The sequence below is a fragment of the Diaporthe citri genome (assembly GCF_014595645.1).
Source record: "Diaporthe citri strain NFHF-8-4 chromosome Unknown scaffold_13, whole genome shotgun sequence".
Taxonomy (NCBI): Eukaryota; Fungi; Ascomycota; class Sordariomycetes; order Diaporthales; family Diaporthaceae; genus Diaporthe; species Diaporthe citri.
The window spans coordinates 295949-319882 of NW_025064858.1; the positions used below are offsets into that span (position 1 = coordinate 295949).

General features: G+C 53.1%; 9 protein-coding genes across 9 annotated transcripts; 6 read left to right on the top strand and 3 right to left on the bottom strand.

Moving 5' to 3' along the window:
• Positions 1 to 2013: 2013 nt before the first annotated feature.
• Positions 2014 to 3524, bottom strand: INS49_004819 (uncharacterized protein; the record flags this gene model as incomplete). Its single annotated transcript, XM_043165607.1, has 3 exons — positions 2014 to 2288; positions 3206 to 3348; positions 3391 to 3524. The coding sequence occupies 3 exons, from the start codon at positions 3522 to 3524 to the stop codon at positions 2014 to 2016; spliced, it is 552 nt and encodes a 183-aa protein (XP_043017736.1).
• A 150-nt stretch (positions 3525 to 3674) lies between these two features.
• On the bottom strand, positions 3675 to 3920 carry INS49_004820 (uncharacterized protein; the record flags this gene model as incomplete). Its single annotated transcript, XM_043165608.1, has 2 exons — positions 3675 to 3739; positions 3824 to 3920. The coding sequence occupies 2 exons, from the start codon at positions 3918 to 3920 to the stop codon at positions 3675 to 3677; spliced, it is 162 nt and encodes a 53-aa protein (XP_043017737.1).
• A 752-nt stretch (positions 3921 to 4672) lies between these two features.
• Positions 4673 to 5174, top strand: INS49_004821 (uncharacterized protein; the record flags this gene model as incomplete). The annotated part of the gene is made up of 2 exons (XM_043165609.1): positions 4673 to 5081; positions 5146 to 5174. The coding sequence occupies 2 exons, from the start codon at positions 4673 to 4675 to the stop codon at positions 5172 to 5174; spliced, it is 438 nt and encodes a 145-aa protein (XP_043017738.1).
• A 1114-nt stretch (positions 5175 to 6288) lies between these two features.
• On the top strand, positions 6289 to 7245 carry INS49_004822 (uncharacterized protein; the record flags this gene model as incomplete). Its single annotated transcript, XM_043165610.1, has 4 exons — positions 6289 to 6547; positions 6602 to 6697; positions 6749 to 6819; positions 6934 to 7245. The coding sequence occupies 4 exons, from the start codon at positions 6289 to 6291 to the stop codon at positions 7243 to 7245; spliced, it is 738 nt and encodes a 245-aa protein (XP_043017739.1).
• A 3771-nt stretch (positions 7246 to 11016) lies between these two features.
• INS49_004823 (uncharacterized protein) lies at positions 11017 to 11300 on the top strand (the record flags this gene model as incomplete). The annotated part of the gene is made up of 2 exons (XM_043165611.1): positions 11017 to 11191; positions 11260 to 11300. The coding sequence occupies 2 exons, from the start codon at positions 11017 to 11019 to the stop codon at positions 11298 to 11300; spliced, it is 216 nt and encodes a 71-aa protein (XP_043017740.1).
• Positions 11301 to 11844: 544 nt separating this feature from the next.
• Positions 11845 to 12616, top strand: INS49_004824 (uncharacterized protein; the record flags this gene model as incomplete). Its single annotated transcript, XM_043165612.1, has 5 exons — positions 11845 to 11923; positions 11992 to 12169; positions 12236 to 12279; positions 12346 to 12416; positions 12485 to 12616. The coding sequence occupies 5 exons, from the start codon at positions 11845 to 11847 to the stop codon at positions 12614 to 12616; spliced, it is 504 nt and encodes a 167-aa protein (XP_043017741.1).
• A 2626-nt stretch (positions 12617 to 15242) lies between these two features.
• INS49_004825 (uncharacterized protein) lies at positions 15243 to 15779 on the top strand (the record flags this gene model as incomplete). Its single annotated transcript, XM_043165613.1, has 2 exons — positions 15243 to 15341; positions 15414 to 15779. The coding sequence occupies 2 exons, from the start codon at positions 15243 to 15245 to the stop codon at positions 15777 to 15779; spliced, it is 465 nt and encodes a 154-aa protein (XP_043017742.1).
• A 1976-nt stretch (positions 15780 to 17755) lies between these two features.
• On the top strand, positions 17756 to 20726 carry INS49_004826 (uncharacterized protein; the record flags this gene model as incomplete). The annotated part of the gene is made up of 3 exons (XM_043165614.1): positions 17756 to 17905; positions 18012 to 18159; positions 18229 to 20726. The coding sequence occupies 3 exons, from the start codon at positions 17756 to 17758 to the stop codon at positions 20724 to 20726; spliced, it is 2796 nt and encodes a 931-aa protein (XP_043017743.1).
• A 1476-nt stretch (positions 20727 to 22202) lies between these two features.
• Positions 22203 to 23744, bottom strand: INS49_004827 (uncharacterized protein; the record flags this gene model as incomplete). Its single annotated transcript, XM_043165615.1, has 1 exon — positions 22203 to 23744. One exon carries the CDS (start codon positions 23742 to 23744, stop codon positions 22203 to 22205), a length of 1542 nt encoding a protein of 513 aa, XP_043017744.1.
• Between the last annotated feature and the right edge of the window lie 190 nt (positions 23745 to 23934).

Consider the following 23934-nt stretch of genomic DNA (forward strand, 5'->3'; position numbering starts at 1 on the left):
GCCATTCCCGTCGCCTTTCCTTGTATGCCGGTTGTTTTCGATATGCTTTTTGTCTGATCCTTCGTCTCCTTTCTTTTTCCAGAAACTCCAAATCCTGTCTTTTGCGCTTGCACCACTTCCACTTTCTGGTATATGCCCGCTCCCGTTCCACGTACCATGGGTGCTGGCGATGTGCTTGTCGTAATTCTTTCTTTCTTTCTCTAACTCTGGGTTGCTGATGGTATAATCGTTGTTGTTCCCGTATTCTTTCTCTAACCCCTGGTTGCTGTCGGTATGCAAGTTGCTGTTCCCTTATTTTCTTTCTGTACTCTGGTTGTTGCCAATACCCTCGTCTCAATGCCGCTTGCCTTTCTCTTCTCAGAAATCTCTTCCTTCGCTGTTCGGAAGAGTCCGCAAAAGCTGTGGCCTGAAGTTCCGAGGGCAGATATCTCTTCAGGCTCTCCTCTACCATGCTCCGTAATGGATTCTGACTCAGCGTCCATTCCACGTAGGTTTCAATAGCCCTCATAATTTCCCCCCATTCGTATTTTTCGCGGTATCGGAGTATGACTGCCAAACTTTTGTACGTAAACTCATGCATTTGTATGTGCCCAATCTCACCGGCAAGCCAGAAGCCGAGATTCCAAAGCCAATCGGTCACAATTGCGTCGCGCAGTCCCCCACGTCCTCCAAGGAAGTGCTCGGGATGCGCGACAAGATAGAACATCTTGACAAGATCTCCCCTTTCCATCAAATGTTGCCCAGATACGTCCCACAGTTGTCGAAGGACTTGCCGCCAGGCTGAAGATCTCTTTTGCTGTCTCCGGTAAATTGGACAAGAAGCGCTTATGGTTTGCGACACCAAAAACGTACACTATTTGATGTTGTCCATTCCGAGTCTCTGAGATGCGAAACTGGAACTGATGGAACTTCTCCAGGAGCGGACCGCAGTGTTACCCGATGTGGTCATCCAAGCGTGTCCCATAGAGTCGCCTCTCTGTGCAATTGCGAGTCGTATAAGTCGGTGGTGTAATCCTACAACAGATGGAGTCCGTGATGAGAATGGATCGAATTACGTCTAGGCCCCCTTTATCTATAGCAAGACGCAGGCTCGGATTGCTACTATCCAAGACCGTTCCCCATTCGTCGTCTTTCACGGCCTGGCGTGTTCTGAATGATGGATAATGAAAGTTCAGATGTATCTTCGCATTCATCCGGCCTGCGGGACGGATTAGATGTTTTGCACGGACGGACGTCTTGTTTGGAGGACACGCTTGAACTTGAGCCACGAGCTTCTCGAAGTATTTTTGTAAAGTCCGCGAATCCTCATCTTGTGTGTGGGAGTCATCTTGGTGGTCGAGATCGAGAGTTTCTCGAAATGTAATAATCCGATTCTGCAGCTGTGGATCAAATCTATTGATCTCATTGGCGACAGTAGACCGAGTATACAGCCACTGCGGGATGACTTGAAGTTGCTATCAAACTTAGACATGTTCTTTAGTTTGGAGACACTGACTACCCAGCGGTCTTACCTTTTCAAAGCCCAGCCAAAATTGAAGAAGTTCAACCTTGCCCTTCCAGGATATTTCACCTATAGCAAGTCCGGCTGGTTTGCTCAACTTGCTTAACTCATTCAAAGACGCCCGGTACTGCCAAACGCGGAAGCCTTTTGGGGGTTGCTTCAGCAATCGATATTCGCGTTCCATCGCTTCTAGGAAATCCAGCCTGAGACCCGAGATTCCGGTTCTGTCTCCATTGGCATTCAGAATCGAGTGTTCATCCGTGGATAAGGGGCTTGATGGTTCGAGTAGAGGTTCAAGCGGGTATTCCCCGACAACCCAACCAGTGTCAGTAACAGGCGCAGGAACACTGACACCGGCAGCCTCATCTATTTCCAGATCATCGGTGGCATTTAACAGTTGACATTCCCTGCAAATATACTCGCCAAGCAAATCAACGTCTTGCTGCCGCAAGCCTAAACAGGAGAAATGAAACCATCCGTTGCAGCCACCGTCACAACCAATATAGGGACGATCATCCGCTGGAAGTTGACAGAGGCAAAAGAGCTCTTTTGATGTTGGATGCGATGGTCTTCTGGACGTGGAGACGGTGCGACGCTCCGGGGGCCACCTTGCGGCTCTGCGAGCGCAGCTGGTGTATCCGCAGCGGCGCCGCGAGCAGGAGCACGGCAGAAGGGCCGATGCTGAGGACGGACTGCTCAAAGGCCAGCGTGAAGTCGAACCTTCCGCTGCAATCGTATGCGAGGGGTCCAAAATGGCCATCGCAGTGCGCAGGGGCGGCGTCGGCTGCTGCTGCTGAAGTCGACATTGCCAATGCAAGGCCAGGAGATTGGTGCCCAGTCCGAGGTGAGCGAGTCTGTGTGCCGGAAGAAGCAACGCGAGTTCCAATGGTAAAGTACAGCGGAGGAGCAAGAACAATGAGTGAGAAAGCGTCGAGTGTGTTGTTTTGGTGGTTTCCGCATAACTTTAGCTAGTGATCACAAGGCATCCCGAGGTATTCTTGCTGCGCCGCGCACTTGGGAATGGGCCTGGCCAGTAAACTTAACGAAACTCCATCCGTATTTATCCATTTGAACTAAGGATGACCCGAATTCTTGTTGGTTGCTTGTTTGGCCCTCCCTGAGCTTGATCGTGAGGAGCAAAATGTAACGCTAATAGATCTCAAAGAATGGTCATTCACGGTCGCTAGCAGGGATCCTCTGGGATGAAGCTCCTATGGGGAAGCAACTGACCATGGATACCCGGCAAGGACCAGCTTCTGAACCCTTTCTAGTCAACACAGTACTGCTGCGAAAAGTAAGATTTATGTACGACGGCAAACCTCCCGTTGGCAACTTTGTATGCTTTCTTCAGGAGGAAACAACTATGCTACTCACATCTCGGCAGAGGGCGAGTCACGATGAGAACTGGCACCAAGTCAACGTAGCAAATTTGATGAACACACGGTGGCAGCGAGTCAAATTGTTGTGTGTCTAGTCACATTACTAGACCTCGGACTTATCTGGACCAGATTCACCTCACCCGCGCAAATGTCATCTCCTTAAATGTAACAATAGGCTGGCTGAGCGGATAGAAGACCCGTTTCAAGACTTGCAGAAAGACAGACCACAAAAAAAAAAAAAAAGATTGCCGATCATGACCGTTGTTTAGCTGCCCGAACTGCATTACTTGTCTCAACCATCCAGTCCCAGAAGAAACCAACTAACAGTTATCGTGGACACACGTCGCCTGAAAGCCGTTGCTCTGCACCCTACCCCCCAAGCTCATATGCCACTTGAAGTTGATGTCGTTGTCATTGTCGGGAGTTTGATCGTTATTGGTGCCAACGGTGTGGTCGGTGAAGTTCTTGCTGGGAAAGACTGTTTCGGGTACTTAAGCACGCTTGGCGTACATCTGGTACTGGAGGCCAATATCGGAGTCGACGTTGTCGGTCTCACGCTTGGCGTACATCTGGTACTGGAGGCCAATATCGGAGTCGACGTTGTCGGTCTCACGCTTGGTGTACATCTGGTACTGGAGGCCCATGTCGGGATCAATGTCATCGGTGTCGCGCTAAGTATACATCTGGTACTACAGGCCAATGTCGGGGTCGACCTTGTCGGTCTCTCTCTTGATCCTGGCCTCGCTCACATGCCCGTGGTTGTGACCGGAGACCTGAGAAGAGACTGTGCCGCTTCAGTCGTAGATGTAGATCTGGCCGGCGTCGGCGTCCGGGCCGATGTCCTTTTTCTCGTGAACGCCTTTTGTTGCATTCGTGTAAGCTAATACAACAAGTACCACATTTTGGAGAAAAGATGATGAAAATATGAAGCAGCGTGCCTTACCCAAATCCCGGTTGGAAATGCCAGTGGGCTCGAGGGGCATCGCCGAAGCCGGGAGCGTCGCGAGGACAGCGGCTAAGAACACTGCGAAGGACTGCATAGTGAACAATTTAGCCAGAAGAAGAGGGTTGAGGGCGGTATGAGAGAATGCAGGTGTTCTCGAAATAATGGCTTCCTGGACGACGTTGTTGGAGGAAAGGTTACGGGATTGAGAGCAGGAACAGCATTCTTATAATAAATCACCAGGCCTGCCAGCTGTCTGAAGTGAATGTCTTTTTCTTGATTGAGACTTTCAGGGGAATTGTATTTTTCTCTCTCGTCTTTCCTGTCATCACTCATCCCAATGGACTCGCCCCCGGTTTTCTCGTCTGACTGTAAGGGCCGTACTTCCTCTGAACTCCTGCTCGCCGACCACCTCCCCATGCAAAATAAGGAGCATCATCAGCCGCGCCATGCCTCAAGGAAACATTTATATCTCCACCTTGGAGTAATCATCCTCTATATATCAATCGGAACCCTTCTCATGGGTCACGTTTGGCCCATGCCGGGTGACAGGATGAAATGCTTGTCGGACGAATTAATTCCATGTGAGTTATTCAAGATCGATGAATCGGTCACAAACTGACACATTTCAAAGCTCCTGCCAACGAAGCCATGGAATATCATCGCATTACTTGGGACAATCCCCTCGACGGCAACAGTAATTATACGGGCCAACCACGGCCTGAGGTTGACGCTGCGTGGCGTGATCTTGTGCAATGTGCGTCTCGTAGCTTTTGTTTAGAGCCGAGCCATGCAGGCATGCCCAGGTAATTAATCAACAATCAGTCTGCTAATCACTCTTCCTCAGACATGAATATCCGTGTTCCCAAGGAAGCTCTCCAGCGCACCGGTCAGAGCTCCGTACCCCTGAGCGACGAAGGAGGTGGCTATCTCGCTTCCCTCGAAGTTTACCACGAACTCCACTGTGTGAACCTGATTCGCAAGCATGTATATCGGGAGTACTACCCCAACAGTCAGCCCATGGTAAAGCAGTTGGAGCATATCGACCACTGCATAGACATACTCCGCATGCTCGTCATGTGCAAGGGGAACACGTCTCTCATGACCTATTCGTGGATTGAAGACTACCGCAAACCCTGGCCGGACTTTCGCCAGGACCACGTCTGCCGCAACTTCGATCAGATTGACGAATGGTCCCGCGAGCGTCATATTCCGGTTCAGGATTTGCAGGGGCCGATCCTCATGCATCCAGTCTATGGTGAGTTACGGGTATTTCGTGTTCACTAGGGATAGTACCCCGGTATGCTGACGTGTGAGACAAGGTGTTGCATGGCCTGCAGATAAGATCTAGGTGCCTACAACTGAGACTCGGAAGGTGGGTGGACATGTTCAGGTTCAGAATCTTTCATTTCAAGAGAAGACAGCTCTCTGGTCTAAGGGAACTGGTGGCGAGCGACCTCGGGAGCCGACTCTCTACAGATCTGTATTAATTTACTGAAGCAGGTGGTGTGGCTAATCGTTTGAATGCGGTGTTGCAATAGCTCAGAATTGGAATCGTGCCGATGACATATTGTAGATCGGGACAATGGAGACTGCCTGGGTTATCTTGCGTATCTTCCAGACCACGTCTTGACTTAATGTGACCAGATTAATTCACACATGGAGCAACCTCGAGAAGCCCTTTCCGGGTCGATTGGTGACAGTCTCCGAGCGATCAGTCCTACGGGAATACTCATGCAGGTGAGACCGCTCTTTTTATCCAACGTTTCACGTTGGTCTAGCAGAGACGAAGGAGTCTCGGACGTCTTTGTGGCTGTGACACGCAGCCACAATACCCTGAGGTCGTGGCATTGCCACCAGTCCACACAAGATGCTGGTGATTGTAACTTGCGCCCAACTAGCTAATAGTTGTAACGTGAAGTATTATTCATTAACTACATCCTTAGTGTAGTCCTGGGACGTAATTAGATTTAGTTGCACTAATCAAAAATCCTTGCTGCGGCGCAGAATCCGACTGCTACCCATAGTTTACCCACGCCACAAACGTGCAGACGCACTCAACAGGCGCTTCTGAAGCAGGAGCAGGTTGCGACTGGAATCCTTTGATATTGATAACGGGACCATGATACGAACGGAAATCAGTTCCTGGTCCGGTCCTGGTCTGGTCTCTGCTTCACGCAGTCCTACATGTAGTTAGTCACTGCAGACCAGTGATAGCACCGTGCCACATACAAACACATGCTTTTGACACATCGGTGGGAGCCTTTGGATTAGATTGTACGGGTTTGCAAGAAATCCTGGTCCCAGATTGCATCCATGCGCAATTCCATCAGACTTTTGCTTGAATATTTGACCATGACTTGCAAGCTCTCAGGAAATTTAGGATATCCTCACAGAACAACTTCTCGCAAATTTGACCTTGGGCCACTTTTACTTCATCACCATCTACCCGTTTTATAACCACCATGCTTGGCGCTCTGCGTACTAGAGCAAGCGATGCTCGCTTCTTGAAATGGTACCGCTACAGCAATTTGCCCCAAGAATTGGAAGGCAGTGACGAGGAGTACGCCATCAATAAAGACGCAGCCTTGTGTCCAGAAAGGCCGTGGTACAAATCGCTCTCGAGAGCCCTGCTGTGGAACATTGCTGTCTTCAGCTTATTGACCCTCGCCTTCTGGTTTGTCGGCAGGAAGCCCACGAAACCAGCTGTATTTCCTCCTACTTGTAGGCTTTTCCTACATGGCTTATGCTTGATATTTCTCCCGCTGACCACTATAGTGCCGATCACTATCCCAACCACGTTTCTTGCAAGCGATCATTTTATGTCAGAAAAGTCTCCGGAATCCGACGCAGCATGGGAGAGCTTAATGCCAGGTCAGTCCGTCATTCAAGGATTTCACAACGTCCGTCTAACAACACGCAAAGAGGGTCATGGCTTTGTTCTGGTTGAGCATCTAGAGGCCTTCAACTTACTATCGCCTGGTATCCCCACAAACGTAGGATCAGACCGGTATAGCGTGTCAATGTTTCACCAATTGCATTGCTTGGTAGGCAAGCCCTTGGCTCTTATCATCTCAATCACGAATAAGGATTCATGCTGATTATTTTAGGGGATGCTCCGAGAAAGCTACTACGCGGCCCAATCTGGGAGAGCGCCGAAAATCTACCAGGAAGACAAGCTGCCGGCAGAGAAGCAAGAGCATGCACATGGTGTGCATGTTGGGCATTGTTTTGACTACCCTAGGCAGGCGATACAATGTGCAGGAGACTTGACTTTGGAGCCGTCCGCGCAGTCTAGTACGGGCCAGGTCCTCGGCACCGTCGACGGCTGGGGTGTAACGCATATGTGTCGGAGTTGGGATGATGCTGTGAAATGGACGTTGGAGCACAAGGCACCCCACAATGAGGGAGGCATAGCTTGAACAGACAGGATTCTTCTTTCGATCTAGTCGGGGTTCTTTGGAATGAGACTTTATCTACATATCGATTGCTTGCAAAGTGACCCACATCAAAACCGAATACAATCATCAGAAAAGTTCAGCCACACATTGACGCTAGCGCCATCTTCTGAGGTCGACAGTCGCCACACATGGATTCCGGCGTCAACTGCACAAGTCGATCAAGACAGTAGCGGGAAAGTTCGAGACAAGGAGAATGATTGCAAAGTTCGACATGCACACGTAAGTGAGTGGCTATGACGTTCCCAAATATATTTTAAAGTCACTCTTGATTTCTAGTTGTAAATGTGGAGCTGAAAGTGGAGTGACAACTTGAACAGCTAAGGGTCGGGGGGAGCTCCCCAACGGACTTTCCAATCAAATAAACGTCCGTAATATTTTCCCGAGTGTTATAGGCCAGAATTAAAGGATCAATCACTATCAGCACATTGGAATGTGACGCAAATCATCAGCAATACATGAAAAGGTTCCTTCCCCTATTCCGACGGAATCTTTTGTAGTGCGATGGCTCCAGGGTAAGCGGGTCCTAATGATATACATGTAATTAGCTTTCCGGTTTGAATACCAGCCGCACGTTTTCTTTCTTCCTGGATGGCTTCTAAACGAGAACAGCATTCTTACCAAAGATTGGGTGTATGAGCATGTCCCCACCGAGATCTGGAGCCTGGTGCTCTTCTGCCCACGCCATAATATTGTCCCATTTCCGACACTCGTGCATGATTTTGAAGTCAGGCCATGGCAGAAGATGGTCCTTCTTCCAATAGTATGTGCCGACAGAGATATCTCAGTGACAGATTAGTGATTGTCGAATCGAGTCGATACAGGTGTTCACCTGTCGGAGGCGGACCACCGCCTCGCTTGTGGACTCGTTATAGTATGCACGGTAAAGATACTTCCGAATCGAATTCAGACAGTCGAGGTTGTGGAAAACGTCCAATTCAACCAAGACGTGCCCAGTTCCGTCATTTGTTTCCACCGATGACTGTTGGTCCCCCAACTCGGAAGGCAAGACAGCAGAATGACGAACTACGAAACAGTCAGTATCAGAAAGTGCGTCTTTGTAATCAAAGAGAGGATAGGCCTCACACTGTAACAGTTCATCCCAAGCATTATCAGACTCCGGTCGAGGTGGCCCCTTGAAGGCATTTTCAATGTCAACATCGTGCTGCATAAGGACCTTCTCATACTCGATGACTGATCGTGCTGGGCCTTGGGTTGATCGTCAATAATTAAACACGTGCGATGGGTGGATTATTGCTCACTTGAGATCAGATTAACCCCGTACGGGTAGTCCTGACCAAATCTCCTCCGCAAATATGCCCAAAAAAACCCTAACACGATGAAGATAAAGCCATGCAAAAAAAAAAAAACCAGACCAGAATTAGCTTGCGTCTATGATGTATAGGAAACTCTGGTGTCTTCTCAAATTGTGTCTCCTGAGTCTCGGCCCTCACGGGAGTCACGGGGGCTCATATCGCCGTCCATCAGCTGTCACTTGATCGAGGCCAGCTGTAGGGATTGTGATAAACTGGAGCTTCTTGTGTTTGTGGTAGCCTTGTAGGACAAGGCCTTGTGTTAAAGATGGCGTCCGTGTTTCAGTCAGTCTAGCCCATGCATCCAACAGCCCGAGGGCTCCATGAGTTTAAGGTGGGATATCTCCGACGTGCTACACGATCCAATGATCGCCCTAGGAGGTCCCGTTGACAGTTCATTCACTGGGGCTATTTCCACGAAAGCAAGGCCCCTGGCCGTAGGCAGGGACAGGGGAGGGGGAAGTCGTACATCCTTCAACCTTATAGACTAGACCAGGCTACACCAACAAGCTGAGAAGTTAGCCTGGTGTTCTCATTGATGTTGGTTTAGTCTCCAAGATAGCCCATGTGATCTCGATAATCTGTGCGTTACATCATCCTGTGGGCATCCCAGTGTAGCAAACTTTGACTCCGGACCGGGACCAGACAGGACCAAACTTCGGCACACGACTGCCGAACGCGAAGGATCAGGATATACTAGTAGAGACCGACTTTGAGATTAATGAACTGGTACTAGCTACAGAACTGATCCCCTCGGGTATGTCCCTTCGTTTCCAATGTAGGATCGGCCTTTGGGCCGCCGAGGCTAAAGCCAAGCATGCATGTCTGCGGCACACGTCAAAATCCTTCACCTGTTGATTCGACCCCTCTATGGGACCGGCCTGGGACCGGCCTGGGACCGGCCGCGTAGTTTATTTCTGATAAATGAACGTTCTGAGATCACATTCAATGCAGAATTGGTAAATGTTACATTGTCCTGCCAGAACACACTTCATTCGTGGCACCGAGACAACAAGGTTGCACTAACTAGCGGGGGCACAATGACGACCCAGGACCGGACCTGAATACTCCACCTCACCCAATAGTCTGAGCACTTCCCACTTTAGGGACGACCAAATTGCCATACATACTTTGAGTGGTTGTTGACCCATTAGTCCTCAGATAAGAAACGCAAACAAACCAGTGTCACGACGGAGACCACACCAAGACCAGACCGAGAGCGGCAAGGAAGCTGACGGTAAAAAGGTTGTTCAGCGATGTCTAACAAGAATTCCCATTGGGCTATGGACGGTGGGATTTGACTTGATTGACTTGTGGCGGAAGATAATTTGTGAGTATTTAGCCACGTGAGCATAGCCTTAAAACTGACAGATCTTACATCTGGAGTGGGTTGGATTGTAGAGACATCATTCGACTCCTTTGTGTAATTGTAGAGTCAGCTTTCCAATACCGTAATCTCTTAAGCCATAAATTCTTGCGTCTTCCAATTTATTTCTTTGCTGGCATTCAGATACTTGCTCCCTACATCTCACAAATACTGGGCAAAGATACATCACAATGACATTCTATTCCTTCATTGAGAGTTCCAAACATATCATATGGGCCAAAAAGGACAATTCGGCATCCAATACCAAGTATGATGCAGTCCAAACCAGATACCAGCCAAGCCAGGCTCCTCATTCATGGCATCAAGTTTTGCGAATCCTGGGACTTAACCTGGGACTTTTCCTCTCATACTCGGGCATCTTTTGCTACGCTGCTCATAGAATGATTCTCAATCGCCACGAGATAGGCTTAATCTACTGTAAGCGGGCCCGAAACTCACCTTCCTGCCGGTTTGTCGGTTGGCGGCTCTACATTACACTCGAGTCTGATTTTCTCTTAGCCCCAGCACGGTCGGTAGTCTCCTACGAAAGTCGATATCTTGACCAGTCTACACCGTCAACCTTTAACCAGGCACCCAGGCTGGAGGTCGATACTGCATGGCATCAGCTTCTCAAGTGTGAGTTCCAAGGTTCTCACGGTGAAGCAAGCTGATACATGCTTTCTGACCACCCATCAGATAACAACATTATGCTGCAAGCAGAGGATCTGACACAGATAAACAAGACTTTCTGTTGTTTTACGAGACAAGTCAGCATACTTGGGGGGTCTCGACGTGTTCCATGAACTCCATTGCTTGGTACGTAGAGCAGCTACTGACTTTCACATCCATGAGACTAAATTCACATTTACCACAGAATTACATTCGAGAGAACGTCTACGCCGATTACTATGCCCTTGAACCAGGAATGTTCCGCACGGAACACCTATGTGAGACTCCCCAGGCCCAGTTTGTGCCGCCGTATAATTTCGAATGGCGATTGACCCGGCTGCTGCTGAACACACAGACCATTGCATCGACCATCTCCGAGAAATCCTCATGTGCCACGGGGACATCGCGGTGCACACGTACGAGTGGGGTGAGAGCACACGCTACCCGCTCATGAAGCAGAAGACGCTGCACGAGTGCAGGGAGTGGGAGCCAATTGTGGCATGGGCTAAGCAGCATGACCCGGCTGCACTGCTGATGCCGATTCTCGAACACCCCCAACTCGGTGAGTTTTGACCATCCATGTCGCAGGACCTACAGTTGGGCTGCAACCTAACCGGTTGCTATGTATAGGCATCATAAAGCCCCAAGTCCTCAACAAGACGCAGGCCTGAGGGACGGCCGCGTGGGAGTTGGAGCCGGAAAGATCGAAGCTGGGGCAGTCAGGTTGCATTTAGAAGCTTCTCCGAATTAAAAGGTAGTATTTGGCGTGGGTTTGGTTGGTTCATAGCGGCATCATTGGTGATCCTGAGGTTCAAGCTTTATGCTGCGCCGTACCTAGGTAGATAGCCATCCAGGTGAACCTCGAATCAAATGCTGAGAAATACAACCAACTGCAAAGCTAGTAAACACCAGAGGAAGATTCAGTTACTCTTTGATGTCACTGCTGAATGGAATGGACATATTCATGTCAGCTTGTGTTGGTGATGACTAGATTCTAGAGCAGACCTTGCCATGCTTCAATTGCCAGACACCAAAGGAAGCGACTGTTACAGAACCCATGCTGCTGTCCATAATGAAGTGCTTGGCATCAATATACAAGAATGATTAGCCCTGCATTTTCTGACCGAGGGTATTGCAGCCCCAGGGAACGGCGATGTTAGAATCTGCCATATTGATGACCACCCTCTGATGGTCCCCTGACGTACGTCAAACACCATGACGGCCTCAAAGAAGATCCCTTGTCCATGGACCCCCGAGGAAGATATCCTCTTGAATTGCCTGACCAGCGAGAAGCGTACGTCCTTCCATCTGTATAGATTTATGCCTCTGGGCACAAGGCCACTAACCTTGACTGGCATGCAGAGGAGTTGGAAGAAGGACCCATCAACTGGATGGAAATTGCCTTACACTTTACAAACCGAAGCAATAAAGACTGTCGAAAGCGTTGGGTCTACGCCTTATGCCCGTCCATCAAGAAGGGAACGTGGGAGGAGGGCGAAGACTCGGCGTTGCGAGACGCGGTCAGGCTGTTCGGAACAAAGTAAGTCATGAGGTATCTACCTGAAACAAGTCGTCAACTTCGTTGCTAATGGCAATCCACGGTCAGGTGGTCAGACGTATCTCGACACGTAGGCTCCAGGCAAGCGGACCGTGAGTTCCCGCAGTGACCCCAGATTTCGGCGTCGACGAGGATCCGGGTGCTAAAGATGTTTGCAGAGTGCGCACGAAGGTGGCATCAGATCCTGAAGCCGGACATCAATAGAGGCCGGTGGTCTTTATACGAGGTTGTAATTGATCCAGGGCATGTTGTCTCCATGTGCATGTTTAGTAGCTGACAAAATTGCCTACGGGATAGGACGAAATGTTGAAGAACGCCGTGCTAGCCCACGGTCGACATTGGACTGAGATCGTGGAAAGATATTTCTGCGATCGAACACCAATAGCAGCTAGGAGCAGGTACGACCTGCCGACTCAACCCATTCATTGACGCCAATGGAAAATCGCATTGACACGTTTCTGGTGCAGATATGATCAGCTCAGTCGGCGCTTACAAGGCGCAGGGGAAAGCTCGTGATATTGTGGCTGGACGAGCAGGTCATTTACCAAATACAACACTTTTTATGAAACTTTTTCCGACATGAAGAATCGTGCCTTGCTTAGAATCAAATCTATTGACACCTACAATTCCCTATTTCGTTAAATCTTGATCAAATAGAAGTGCTGTGAGAGCTCCAACGCCAATGTTCCGCGGCCTACAGGAATAAGAAACTCACGCTTCTTTGGGTCAGATATGGTCCAGTACTGATTCAATCTTTCACTTTCCCGTTATCCTCTGCACACTGAGTGGCTATCCGTGACGTGTATTTGAATTTCAAAGAAATTAGCCCGCCGTTATCCATTTGGGTCCGATCTCCCGAACAAGCGCCATGGACACATACTGCTCTTGGATGAAACCACTCGCAAACACTTGAGTAAGTTCAACTTGTTGGACTCACCCTGTAGAACACATTGAAGCCTCAGGGAGGGTTGATGACCTCGTGACCCCAATTTCAATCACAATAGGCAGGGAGGCCAGTGATATTTGCGTTTTTGAGACAAGTCCCCACTGGCGGCTGATCAAGGGCAGCGAGGCTAGGGTTGTTGCAGTAGCGCGGTACTAAAGCGTATAAAACGCTGCTTCACATCCAATGTCTCGGGCAATTGTTTCACGGATACAAAAAGATTTGGTGGCTGCAAAGGGGGTTCCCGCGGCTTCGTTGAGCGATCTGTCATCTCCCGGGCCCTTGATGCCCTTGGGAAGGCTGTAGTAGCCACCGTGCTGTCTGAATTCGTGATTGACAGTATCATTTGGGAAAATATTAAAAGAGCAACCACCACCTTCTTCCACGACGTGCACGTGTGTTCTCCCCCTCCCGCAGTTTCCTTTGCGACCAACAAATCGATCAACTTCAAAATGATGAATACAGTATGGTGGGGCGCAGCTCACGTTCTCGCTACAATTTCCCATTTCATCATGGGCATCGTTGGCATCATTACGTTCAACAACACCGCAATTCAAGCTTTAGAGGACTTCTGGTCGGGAGCCGCCTTGGGATCCTCCCCGGTTAGACAAGTGGGCGAAGCAAGTTTATTGCAGGGAATAACGGCCGTGGTAAGTCAAGTCTCGCCGCAGCCTTTTTCACTTGGGCTTGCTCATGGATCCCCTGGAGGGGGAGCTGACCACAAGAAAACATAGGGCTGGGTGGGATTTGTCTTTAATTTGACATACTTCCCTGGCCTCCTCTGGCTAGACCACAAAATATCAACCGACAGCTCTCGTGACACGCTCATGAAGCGGAAAATTACTGTCTTGATTGGCATCATCTTTTCCTGTGGAATATTAATCGGAGATATCGCATTGGCTTCGATGATAGGTGTGAAGGGAGCAAGTGTGATGGTTGGACCAATCACCGTCTCTACTATTGCTGGGTAAGCTACAGCCCTTGCGACCTGGTCCATTGCTTGAGGCTAATCGTCACTGTTCATCATAAGATTCCTGATGGCCCTTACTATTGTGGCCGATCTTATTAAGCTTCATGTCATGGACAGGGGACAGGAGAAGCCATTGGGAGGTACAGAGAAGAATCAACAGCAGGCATAAATCATTTTGATCTGCCTGTTAGGGATGACGCGCTTTGGGTGTAACTAGAGGGGAGCTGATTAGATTTACCTCTGGTTTCGAGTCCTTATGCAAGACGAATCTAAAAGTACTTTAGTCCTTCGCTTTGACAGTGAGAGACGCGTTTGAATTCCATGATTCCACCGCTTCTTGCATCTCTCCTCCGTATAGGTGTCAGCACCTGGGCAGTTATTTGCCTGATTAGTGACTTCTCAGATACACAACGCTAGGATGATTGTGGTACAGCGAATCCCGTACTGCCTGGCAAACACGTTCTTTGATATCTGCAGTTCTTCAGCCTTAGACAGACTATTACGAGTAATAAGTATTAGACGGTTGGCTGCGCGCGGACTTTTTTTCAGGAAACATCGTCGCACACCATCATGAAACCAGGATATGCTGTATGGCTCCTTTCCGTAACGGACCAATCCATCAAGGAGCATTCTACTTAGGTTCATGTCTCAATAGAAATCAGACGGAGGGGTTCGATGAAGACCGCTGTCACTTGTGAGCACCTGGGACATTATGACAGCGGCCTCTTTCCGAGTCACCGGACGGGCGTCCAACCGGCCCCCTAACCAACCTTACACCTTGACCTTGGCCACAAGTGTTCACTTATAGCGATGTGAACTTGTGAATCCCAGGACTCGAGTTAAAAGACCTCCGTATCTTGCAATTCTCAGCACGAGGGCCAAGCACTACGCCATCTACAGGACACCGAATACCTCCCTAGTCCTCTGTGACATCCGAAGAAGGAAGGCACGTTCCCCAAGCAGTGAGTGCGCTTTCCATGTATCAGCGAGGTGATCACCCCACCGCAGTCAGTCTGGCGGCGCATGGCTTTCCAACTGACCTTTGCCTGCACACAGCGACTGCAAACGACTGGAAAGACAAGCTCAGCCTGATCCAACCAACACAATCACAATCAAGCAGCCTAACACACCCGCCAGCCAAGATGCTCTTCATTATTTTCACCTTGATCACTGCCACCGCCACCTTCTTGGGCTTCGGCCAGGCAACCCTTTCCACCGCCGTCAACCTCGCCCGCGACGACGTACGCTCGCCCACCCTGGGGGCCGCCCCCAACCATCCTAGACACGACCCTCGGCTAACAAAGCCCCAACAGAAGAACCCGAACCTGACGCACATCATCTGCAAGCCCCAGATGTCCCGCGAGGCGCGCAAGGACTTCACGCTGCAGAACATCGAGTACCTGGGCGGGCTGGACCACGGCGGGCCGGACCACGGCGGGCCGGGTGCGTACCTGGGGGCCCACACCAACGGCAAGAACTGCGAGCGCATGAGCTGCCAGTACGGGTCGGGCACCTACGTCTGCAACGACGGCGACGGCGACCTCAACGTCCTGTACGCGACTCTGGCTGCCTACGCGCAGGCTGTTGTCGACGACCCGCGCAAGGAGTGCAATTGGCACGAGGAGCACTACGAGGGCGGCAAGGACGGGGCGGACCTCACTTTGGGGGCAGGCGTTTGATGCCAATGGCTGGTCAGTCTTGGGACCCCTCGTCGTCCTTGATCCCTGTGCCTCTAGTGGGGTTGTGCACCTGTGTGCGCGTGCGCGTGTGCGTGTTGGTGCGCGATGCTGACTTTGGGACTCATTATAGGAACGTCATTGTTGGCATGTGGCATTCGGATGACCACTGCCCATGATCGATCTATCACTGCGAGAGAGTGCGAAAAGGAACATGTGTGGTGGTGGTGGCGGAGATTAGGTGCTGCAGTGGCCTTCCAATGAAGCAACGTCGCGAGGTTTTGCACCTCATTTGCCTCTAGCCCCAGTCCAGTATGGCACGCCTAATAATGTAATTGACATGGATTGGGCCCCAGCGCCTCATCCGTCTTGCCGTTCAGCCATCCAGCCACCCCAGGTTACTGTGTGGTGAGATGCTTCATGAGCGGACATGTGAGCGGTGGCTGCTGCGCAGAGTACCGTACGTGGCTTGTAGAGAGGACCTCATCCCAGCCGGCCCGAGACAAGAATGTCGTTGAATGTCATCCCCAGCCACAGGGGTCAAGCCACCTCCCTGGGAGTGGGAACCCACCCTGGACCGTTGATCCCGGGGACATCTGGTAACAGCCTGACAGGGTGGACGGAGAAAAAACGGTCCCCGGAACAAGGGCCCCAGGTACGGAGGGAAAACTGTGATCATAGCTGACGTTTCTCATTGACCGGCGGATTGCAACGCCGGAAGCAATGGCAAGGCTGTTTTAACGTGTAGGTGAGCCTGGGTGCCCGTCCGTCTATCTGTCGATCCTGCACCTCATCGAGCGGCCAGAATCTTGGCCTGCCTGGGCGGATTGAGTGGGTGATTAATTGGCCCGTTCCCAGGCATCCCATGCCAGTCATGCAGCCGCCCACTCAATTGTTCGTTGTTGCTTCTGGAAAATGCGGGCTGACTGGGGGGCTTGATGTTTATGTCTGGATGCAGTCTAGCATCTACGCATCTTGTACTCACTTGCAGGTACGTTGGACTGCCTTGGTAGGTGATTATACTGACGTCGACCTGGGCTGATTTTCTCAGCCACCAAGGCCCCATTGAGTGCATCTACTACTGGTGGGCAGTCGGCTCCTTCCATCGGTCTTTGATGGCGTGTAACATGGTGGCTAATGAAGATGCCTTCAGAAGTGGCCTGCAGGATGAGCAGGATAGATCATCATTATGAGGTGGAACCCCTGAATGATACCCAGCCCAGAGGACACTCAATCAATCTGAGCCTGGCTCCTTGCTCGAGCTGTCCTGCTGCATCTGTGACTTCTCCTGCCATCTGCCACCAATTCTGTTCCCAAACCCACCTGCATTGCTTTGCATCCAACAAAGCCGCCCAGAGTCCTGAGACACTCCAGCGAACTCAATTGCAGCGAAACAAGGACCACAGGTGCCAGAGTCTGGGTCGCCTCCTGATCCCTGCCCTGCTCCCGCTAATAACCGTACCACCCGCATCGGGCTCACCACAGGCCGTGACGTGAACCCTGCCGGGCTTTGCGCCACAGCTTCATTCTTAGCCCACTTGCACTTGCACTTGCGCCTGCACTTGGACTTGTCACTCGTCCGTCCTTTCGTCCCATCCTCTCGATCCCGCTGCTCCAGATATGCCCCTCCTTGGCTGTGGTCCTCTTCTTCCCTGACTCCTCTGAGCCTCACCGGTCCCCATCTGCAACCGCAAACCAACCCCTACTGCCGACGATCCCTCCCCTGCTGCATTGTCCCAGCTCGACCGAACCAGAGCAAACAGCCCCTGAGAGCCGCCCTCGGGGCCTCCACGATCAGATGCCACTGTCCAGCCTCTCCACCACCGCGCCCGCCCTCCCATCCACGCCTGCCATCGCCTCCAGACCGGCCAATTGCGCCCGGATTTGATACGGAATCCAACTCCGAGCACACCGTGACGCGCTCTGGCGGCGAGCTACCCGGCGGATTCGCGTCGGGTCGGGGCTCTTGGCGGCGGGAGATGCAGCCGGCACGCAGGCAAGCCGACGAGAGGAAGGCCAAGCTCAACCGCTCCTACCAGGAGCTGCTCGACGAGTTCTCCAACAAGGACCTCAAGACTGTCGGCAACTACCAGCTCGGCCGCCTGATCGGGAAGGGCTCCTTCGGGAAGGTCTACCTGGCCTCGCACAAGCTCACAAATGGATCAAAGGCATGTCATGGGACACGCCATATACGTCGATGGCATTTTGGCTGACTGCTGCTTGCGGCGCATCTAGGTCGTGCTCAAGTCGGCAAAGAAAGATGACTCCAACCTCGCCAGGGAGATACACCACCACCGCCAATTCGTACATCCGCACATCACCCGGCTGTACGAGGTGGTGGTGACCGAGAACCTGGTGTGGATGGTCATGGAATACTGTTCAGGTAAGCAGCTCCCACGTACACCCAGGGCAAGCATCCATGCGCCCAATTGTGTGCTGACGCCACCCTCAGGCGATGAACTATACGACTACCTGCTCCGACACGGCAAGCTGCCCGTCGACAAGGTCCAGAAGAGCTTCACCCAGCTGGTAGGCGCCGTCGCCTACGTCCACCAGCAGAACTGCGTCCACCGCGACCTCAAGCTCGAGAACATCCTGCTCGACAAGAACGAGAACGTCAAGCTGCTGGACTTTGGCTTTGCGCGCGAGTACGAGGGCAAGACCAACTACCTGCAGACCTTCTGCGGCACAATATGCTACTCGGCCCCGGAGATGCTCAAGGGGGAGAAGTATGCCGGAGAAAAGGTGGACGTCTGGAGCTTGGGCATCATACTATACGCGCTGTTGTGTGGGGAGCTGCCCTTCGACGACGACGATGACGACACCACGCGGCGGAAGATTCTCGGGGAAGAGCCGAAATACCCAGACCATATACCGCTGGACGCCTTGTCCCTCCTGAAGCAGCTGCTATCGAAACGACCCTTTCCCCGACCGTCTCTGACCGACATCCTCGACCACCCGTTCCTTTCTGAACACGCTCCGGAGCAGCAGGCCATCCTCAGCAAGGAGCGACTGGAGCCATTTAGCTCAGCCTTGGAACGAGACTGTTTGCATCGGATGAAGAGTGCTGGCGTGAACATTGACCATGTGATAGAATCCGTGTTGGCCCAGAAATGTGACACCCTCGCCGGCTGGTGGACGCTCCTGCTGGAGAAGGAGGAGCGAAAGCAGAAGAGGAGAGAAAGGAAGCGCAAGGAGAAAGAGGCGGATCGCAGGGGCTCACGCCGCTTCTCACAGGCCTCCAGCCGCCTCGAGCGACTAGCTCCCGTGGGCGAGGAGGGATCATTCGTTAAGCTCGGTGACCCACCTGCGCCCAGGACACGGGGCCGCTCCGAGAGGAGAAGCGGGTACTACCCCGAGTTCCAGATCACGGACCTACCCGGGCTGCCCGAGGCCGGCAAGTCAAACATCACGCTCAGCCCCGAGACCGAGAACCCGCCGCCTCCGATAGACAAGGACTCGATCCGGTCCGTCAGCACGTCACGCAACCGAAGGCCCGTACCGCCGCCTAAGGAGGGCGTGCCCGGCGTGCTCCGTAGCGCAAGGTCCAGGGGGTCCACGCTGCACCTCGTCACGACGAGCGACGCGTTGGGAAGCAGAAGCGGCAGCCGTGGTCTTGATCCCGACACGACACCCCAGCAAAAAGTCCGCAAACGACCCTCTCAGGGAATCATGGCACACTGGAAAAACCTCACTAACTGGCTCGTCGAAAGCACCCGCCGTCATAAGCACAACAGCAGGAACCAGAGCCACTCGACCCCAGACCTGCGTGCTAAGAGCCGCGCTGGGAAAGAGGGCAAGCTGTCCAAGGAGAACAGTCCCAGGCCGCACACCGGGAAGAACCTCCCAACACACACTCCGCAGGCAGCCGTGTCTCAGCTCCCTCAGAATCTTGTCGTGAACGGGTTCGCAAGGAAACCTGTCGGGTCGTCGACGCAGCCAACGGCCAGCGGGCTGAGCAGCCCATCCACACCAGGCTTCAACACTTCCGGCGGCCCGTCTGTCCATCGTCGTGTGCCTACCGGGCACTCGTACAAACGACAGTCCCTGTCGCCATCACCCATCACACCGCGATCTGCCGTCCGCCGCTCCTCGGCTGGCCTCCGGGGGCGTAAGTCGACGTCCTCGTCCGTGTCTTCTGTCAGGTCCATGCATCACGCGCAACACCACCATACCCACTCCAAGGCCTCGTCCACATCATCCACTAATTCTGTTTCAACCAACATGTCAAAGACGCCCATGCAAACGGGCCGCAGCCCTCACCATTCCGTCAAGGTTCTGCCCGCCACACCCACCAGCACGACATCCTTCCCCAGCAATATCCGGCTCGTCCGGGGTGCCGGGCCCCCGCTTGCCCTGTACAACGAGACGGCCCCGGGCAGTGGCCCCGGCCGCAGCGGTGGCAGGCTGGCCGCGAGCCCCATGATACCACCAGCCCCCGGGTCACCGAACCCGTTCGCATCCTTTGGCGAGCGCAGCATGCCTTTCTTCGCCAAGCGGAAGAGGAACGTCTTCAAGGGCCCGTCCTTGGCATTCGGGGGCGGCAGTAACAGCCGGAGCGCCAGCGGAAGCACACACGGCAGCACGCCGTCGCACAGCCGCAGCGCCAGTGGCGACCGCATGGGAGGAGGCCGGCGCAGCGGTGAGATCGCCGCCGTGCAGGAAGAAGATGAAGATGCGCTTGAGCTGGAAGACGGTATGCTCCTCGAAGACGAACACGAAGACGATAGGGATACCGTCAAGTTTCGAGGACTAGACTCGGATATCGAAGAAGTAGATAGTTTTACCCCCGTGGTGGGCGGCCCCGGGGAATCCGTTTCGGAGCAGATTTTTGAGCCTGGCGAGCTGGAGAAGGCTCAGAACGGCGTGGCCAAGGAGGTCAAGAATGACGCCGCTGCTGTTGGTCACGGCGGGGTTGCTGCGGCTGGGACTACGACTGCTGTGAACTGATTTCATGGAGGCGACCTGTTTCCATGACAGCTTTTCATGTCTTCTGTCTTCTAGGTTGGAATCCCGCAATTTGGCGAGACGGAAGCATTCACGAACTACGTCGTGGACCACCACAACCGTAACTCTCAAACGCAACTACCTGTCACCACATCACCAGCAAGCAGCACAACATTAACAACAAGCACATTTTAATTACCAACTTCAGACATTTTCAACCGGCGCTCCGGGGGCTTTTACCACATGCCACAGCAAAGTGGCCACAAGATACCACATTTTCTTCCTCTCCTTCTCTCTATGCCTTTTACCTCTTCCCTACCGATGTCTTTATTTCCCAGCCATACGTCTATCGACAAGCGCCTTATCAGAGATCGCCCACCGTTCCACAATGGTCCTCGAAGTCAATCTGCCACCGCTTCTCACCTAACCTTTTACTACATACACATTCCCACCAACCGGACTGCCTCGCCGCAGTACGCAAGTCCATGAGGATGTGCAAGGGTCGTCCCTTCTCTACCCCGTCCAACCGACTGATATTCCCCTTTTTTTGTCTTAAAAAAAACTTGTACCAACCATTATCATTTTCTCGTACCCAGTTCTTGTTTTCCCTAGTGTACTTTAGCCGACGCCCGAAATATTTGTCGCCCTTTTTCACCCTCAAATGATACCTCTGAATACTTTCGGATTTCTCTAGCTTGAAACCTGGTCGGGGAGGGATGGAATGTACTGCTGTTCACAAGAGCGTGACTATTGAGGCCTTGGGATCATCAGATTGCGTGACTGATTCTCTAGTGCCAATTGTTTGTGCTCGGCTTGTGTCTACGTGTATGTGCGTGTGATATCTAGTCTTGTGGTGTATTCTGCCTTGGTCCTGGTGGATGGGCAACTACCTCGAGGACGTTTGACTGGCGAGTCTGGACTGGGCATTAGCACCATGTGCCCAGGAATTTACAACAGCGCTCCCTGGGCCTCTTTTATGACAATGATCTATCTCATTGTGCTGTGGCCTGACAGGGCCACAGCGGGGTTAGTGGAAGGAGGGGTTTGTTCTGCTGGGCTGGTGAATGCCCCCCGGCCACTGTCCCCGCCACCTCTCACCCGTGCCTGTCTTCCCATTCCTTTGGGGCTACTACCTGCCCTGTTCAAACGAACAAGACCGCCCTGAATCAAGGCAGACAACGAAATGCTGCCGCCTGTGCTCTTCCTGGGCATGCTTCTCCCTGGAGCAGGGGGTCTGACCACCACCCAGACCCCAGCATCGTCCAGAAGAAGAACGGCGACCCCCACAAGGCAAAAAAATTACACTTTTGGTACATTCGAACTGGGCGTTGGTACACTCGAACTTGGAACCATTATTATTGGAACTCTTGTAATGTACAGTTGTGCCACAGGTGTTGAAACATGACCTGGGATTAAAATCGCTTGCTATATGGGGATATCAAAGTAAGGGGTGACTTGGTAACAGCTATGGCCAGGCTCTCACACTGTAACGTCCAACCATGCAGGCCTCTCGCCACCACTCCCCATGGAGACGGCCATGTCCACCAGGGCCTTCCCATACCCAGCTCCCGAGGCGGCACCCCCGCCGTCCTCGCCCTGCCTCGCCCTCCTCAGCAGCCCCTTCCTCCCGGCCTCGATCTTCCTGACCGTGTCCACGCTGACGGCCAGCCCGGCATCGACCTTCTTCAGCGACGGGTCGCCCATGGTGGCCAGGGCGAAGAGGCCCAGGCTGGAGTGGTAGATATCTGGGGGATCGCCGGCGCGCTTGCCGAAGCCGCCGATGGCGTGCTGGGTCTTGTCGAGGAGGAAGGTCCGGGCCGCGCCCAGGGCCGCTGGGCCGACTGTGTTGGGTGATGGGAACGAGCCGGAGGTTCGGGAGGCGTCGTCGAGGACTCCCAGTATGGACAGCGAGCCGAGGACCCACCAGGTGTAGCACGTGTCGGCGACCTTGTTACAGCGGCCGTTAAAGCCGATGTGGTTTGTGTCGTCGTGGGATTCAGAGAGGGAGAGCCCAGCCATCTGGAAGTTCGCGGTCTCGGGGTCCTCGTCGTCCTCTTCTTCCGCCTTCTTCTCCTGGGCGTCGAGGTATGCGAACTGCCTGGAGACGAGGAAGGATATGAAGCCTGGTATATCCCCTATTCCCTCCTGTAACGACCTGCTCTGTGTGTGATGTGTAGATGGTGTCTTTTGCTCTCCCGCTTCGGAACCGGATGTGCCGCCCCCGGTAGGCCGGTCTAGCAGGGCCAAGGCCGCGACGGCGCAGTACGCATACCCGGCGTGGCTCTCGTGGCCAAGACTCTCGGAGAAGCCGCCGTCGTACGACTGGCTGCGGTGGATGTGGCGCACCAGCGCGGCGACGTCGATATCCTCGACGTAGGCCCCGTCGCCCTCGGGCACGTCGCCGCGGAGCATCCACCGGATGGAGGCGGCGAGGTAGCAGTAGCGCATGTCCTTGCCGCCGCCGATCATGTACCTCCTGCTCCTTTCGTCTCCGTCTTGTCTTTCATCTGTGGTTTCAAAAGAAGGCAGCTCATATACGACCTCGCCAAAGCTCCCGTCGCCGTCGACCCTCTGCAGCCTCCGGAGCCACCTCAGCGTCTTGGCCCGGTCGACACCTGCGTACGCGCCCCCCTCGGCTTGATCAGCCTCCGTCAGCATGGGCAGCAACAGCAGCGCGAAGTAGGTCGCCGCGATGTTCGCATTTCCGCCTGCGTCGCGGTCGTCATATTGGGCGCGGGGGAAAACGTGGGACGGGCTGCCGCAGAATCCACCGTGGGGGTGCTGGCACGACAGGACCCAGGCGCGCAGGCTGCGGCGGTCTGCCGGGGTGAGGAGGGGCTTCTGGTCTGTGGGAGAGGAGAGCAGGTCGATGGCGGCGATGATGAAGAAGCCGAGGGTCAGGCGCTGGCTGTCGTTGGGCGTGTAGTGGTGGGGCAGAAGCGTGCGGGCGCAGCGCTGCCAGTAGCGCAGGTGGCGGGGCTTGTCGAGGGGAGGGTCGAAGGGGGATGAGGATGAGGACATATTGAGCGAATATTAGGATGTGGAAGTTGGTGGGTGAGTATATGCTATAACATCATGATGATGGTGGAGGAGGACTGTGCAGGTCAAGATCGAAGAAGCTATCCCAAAGTACCTAGGCACATTTACCAGCTTGGGTCCTGCCCGTCAGAGAGCTACCCCTGCTACCTAGGTAGGTGGGCCCTTGGACAGC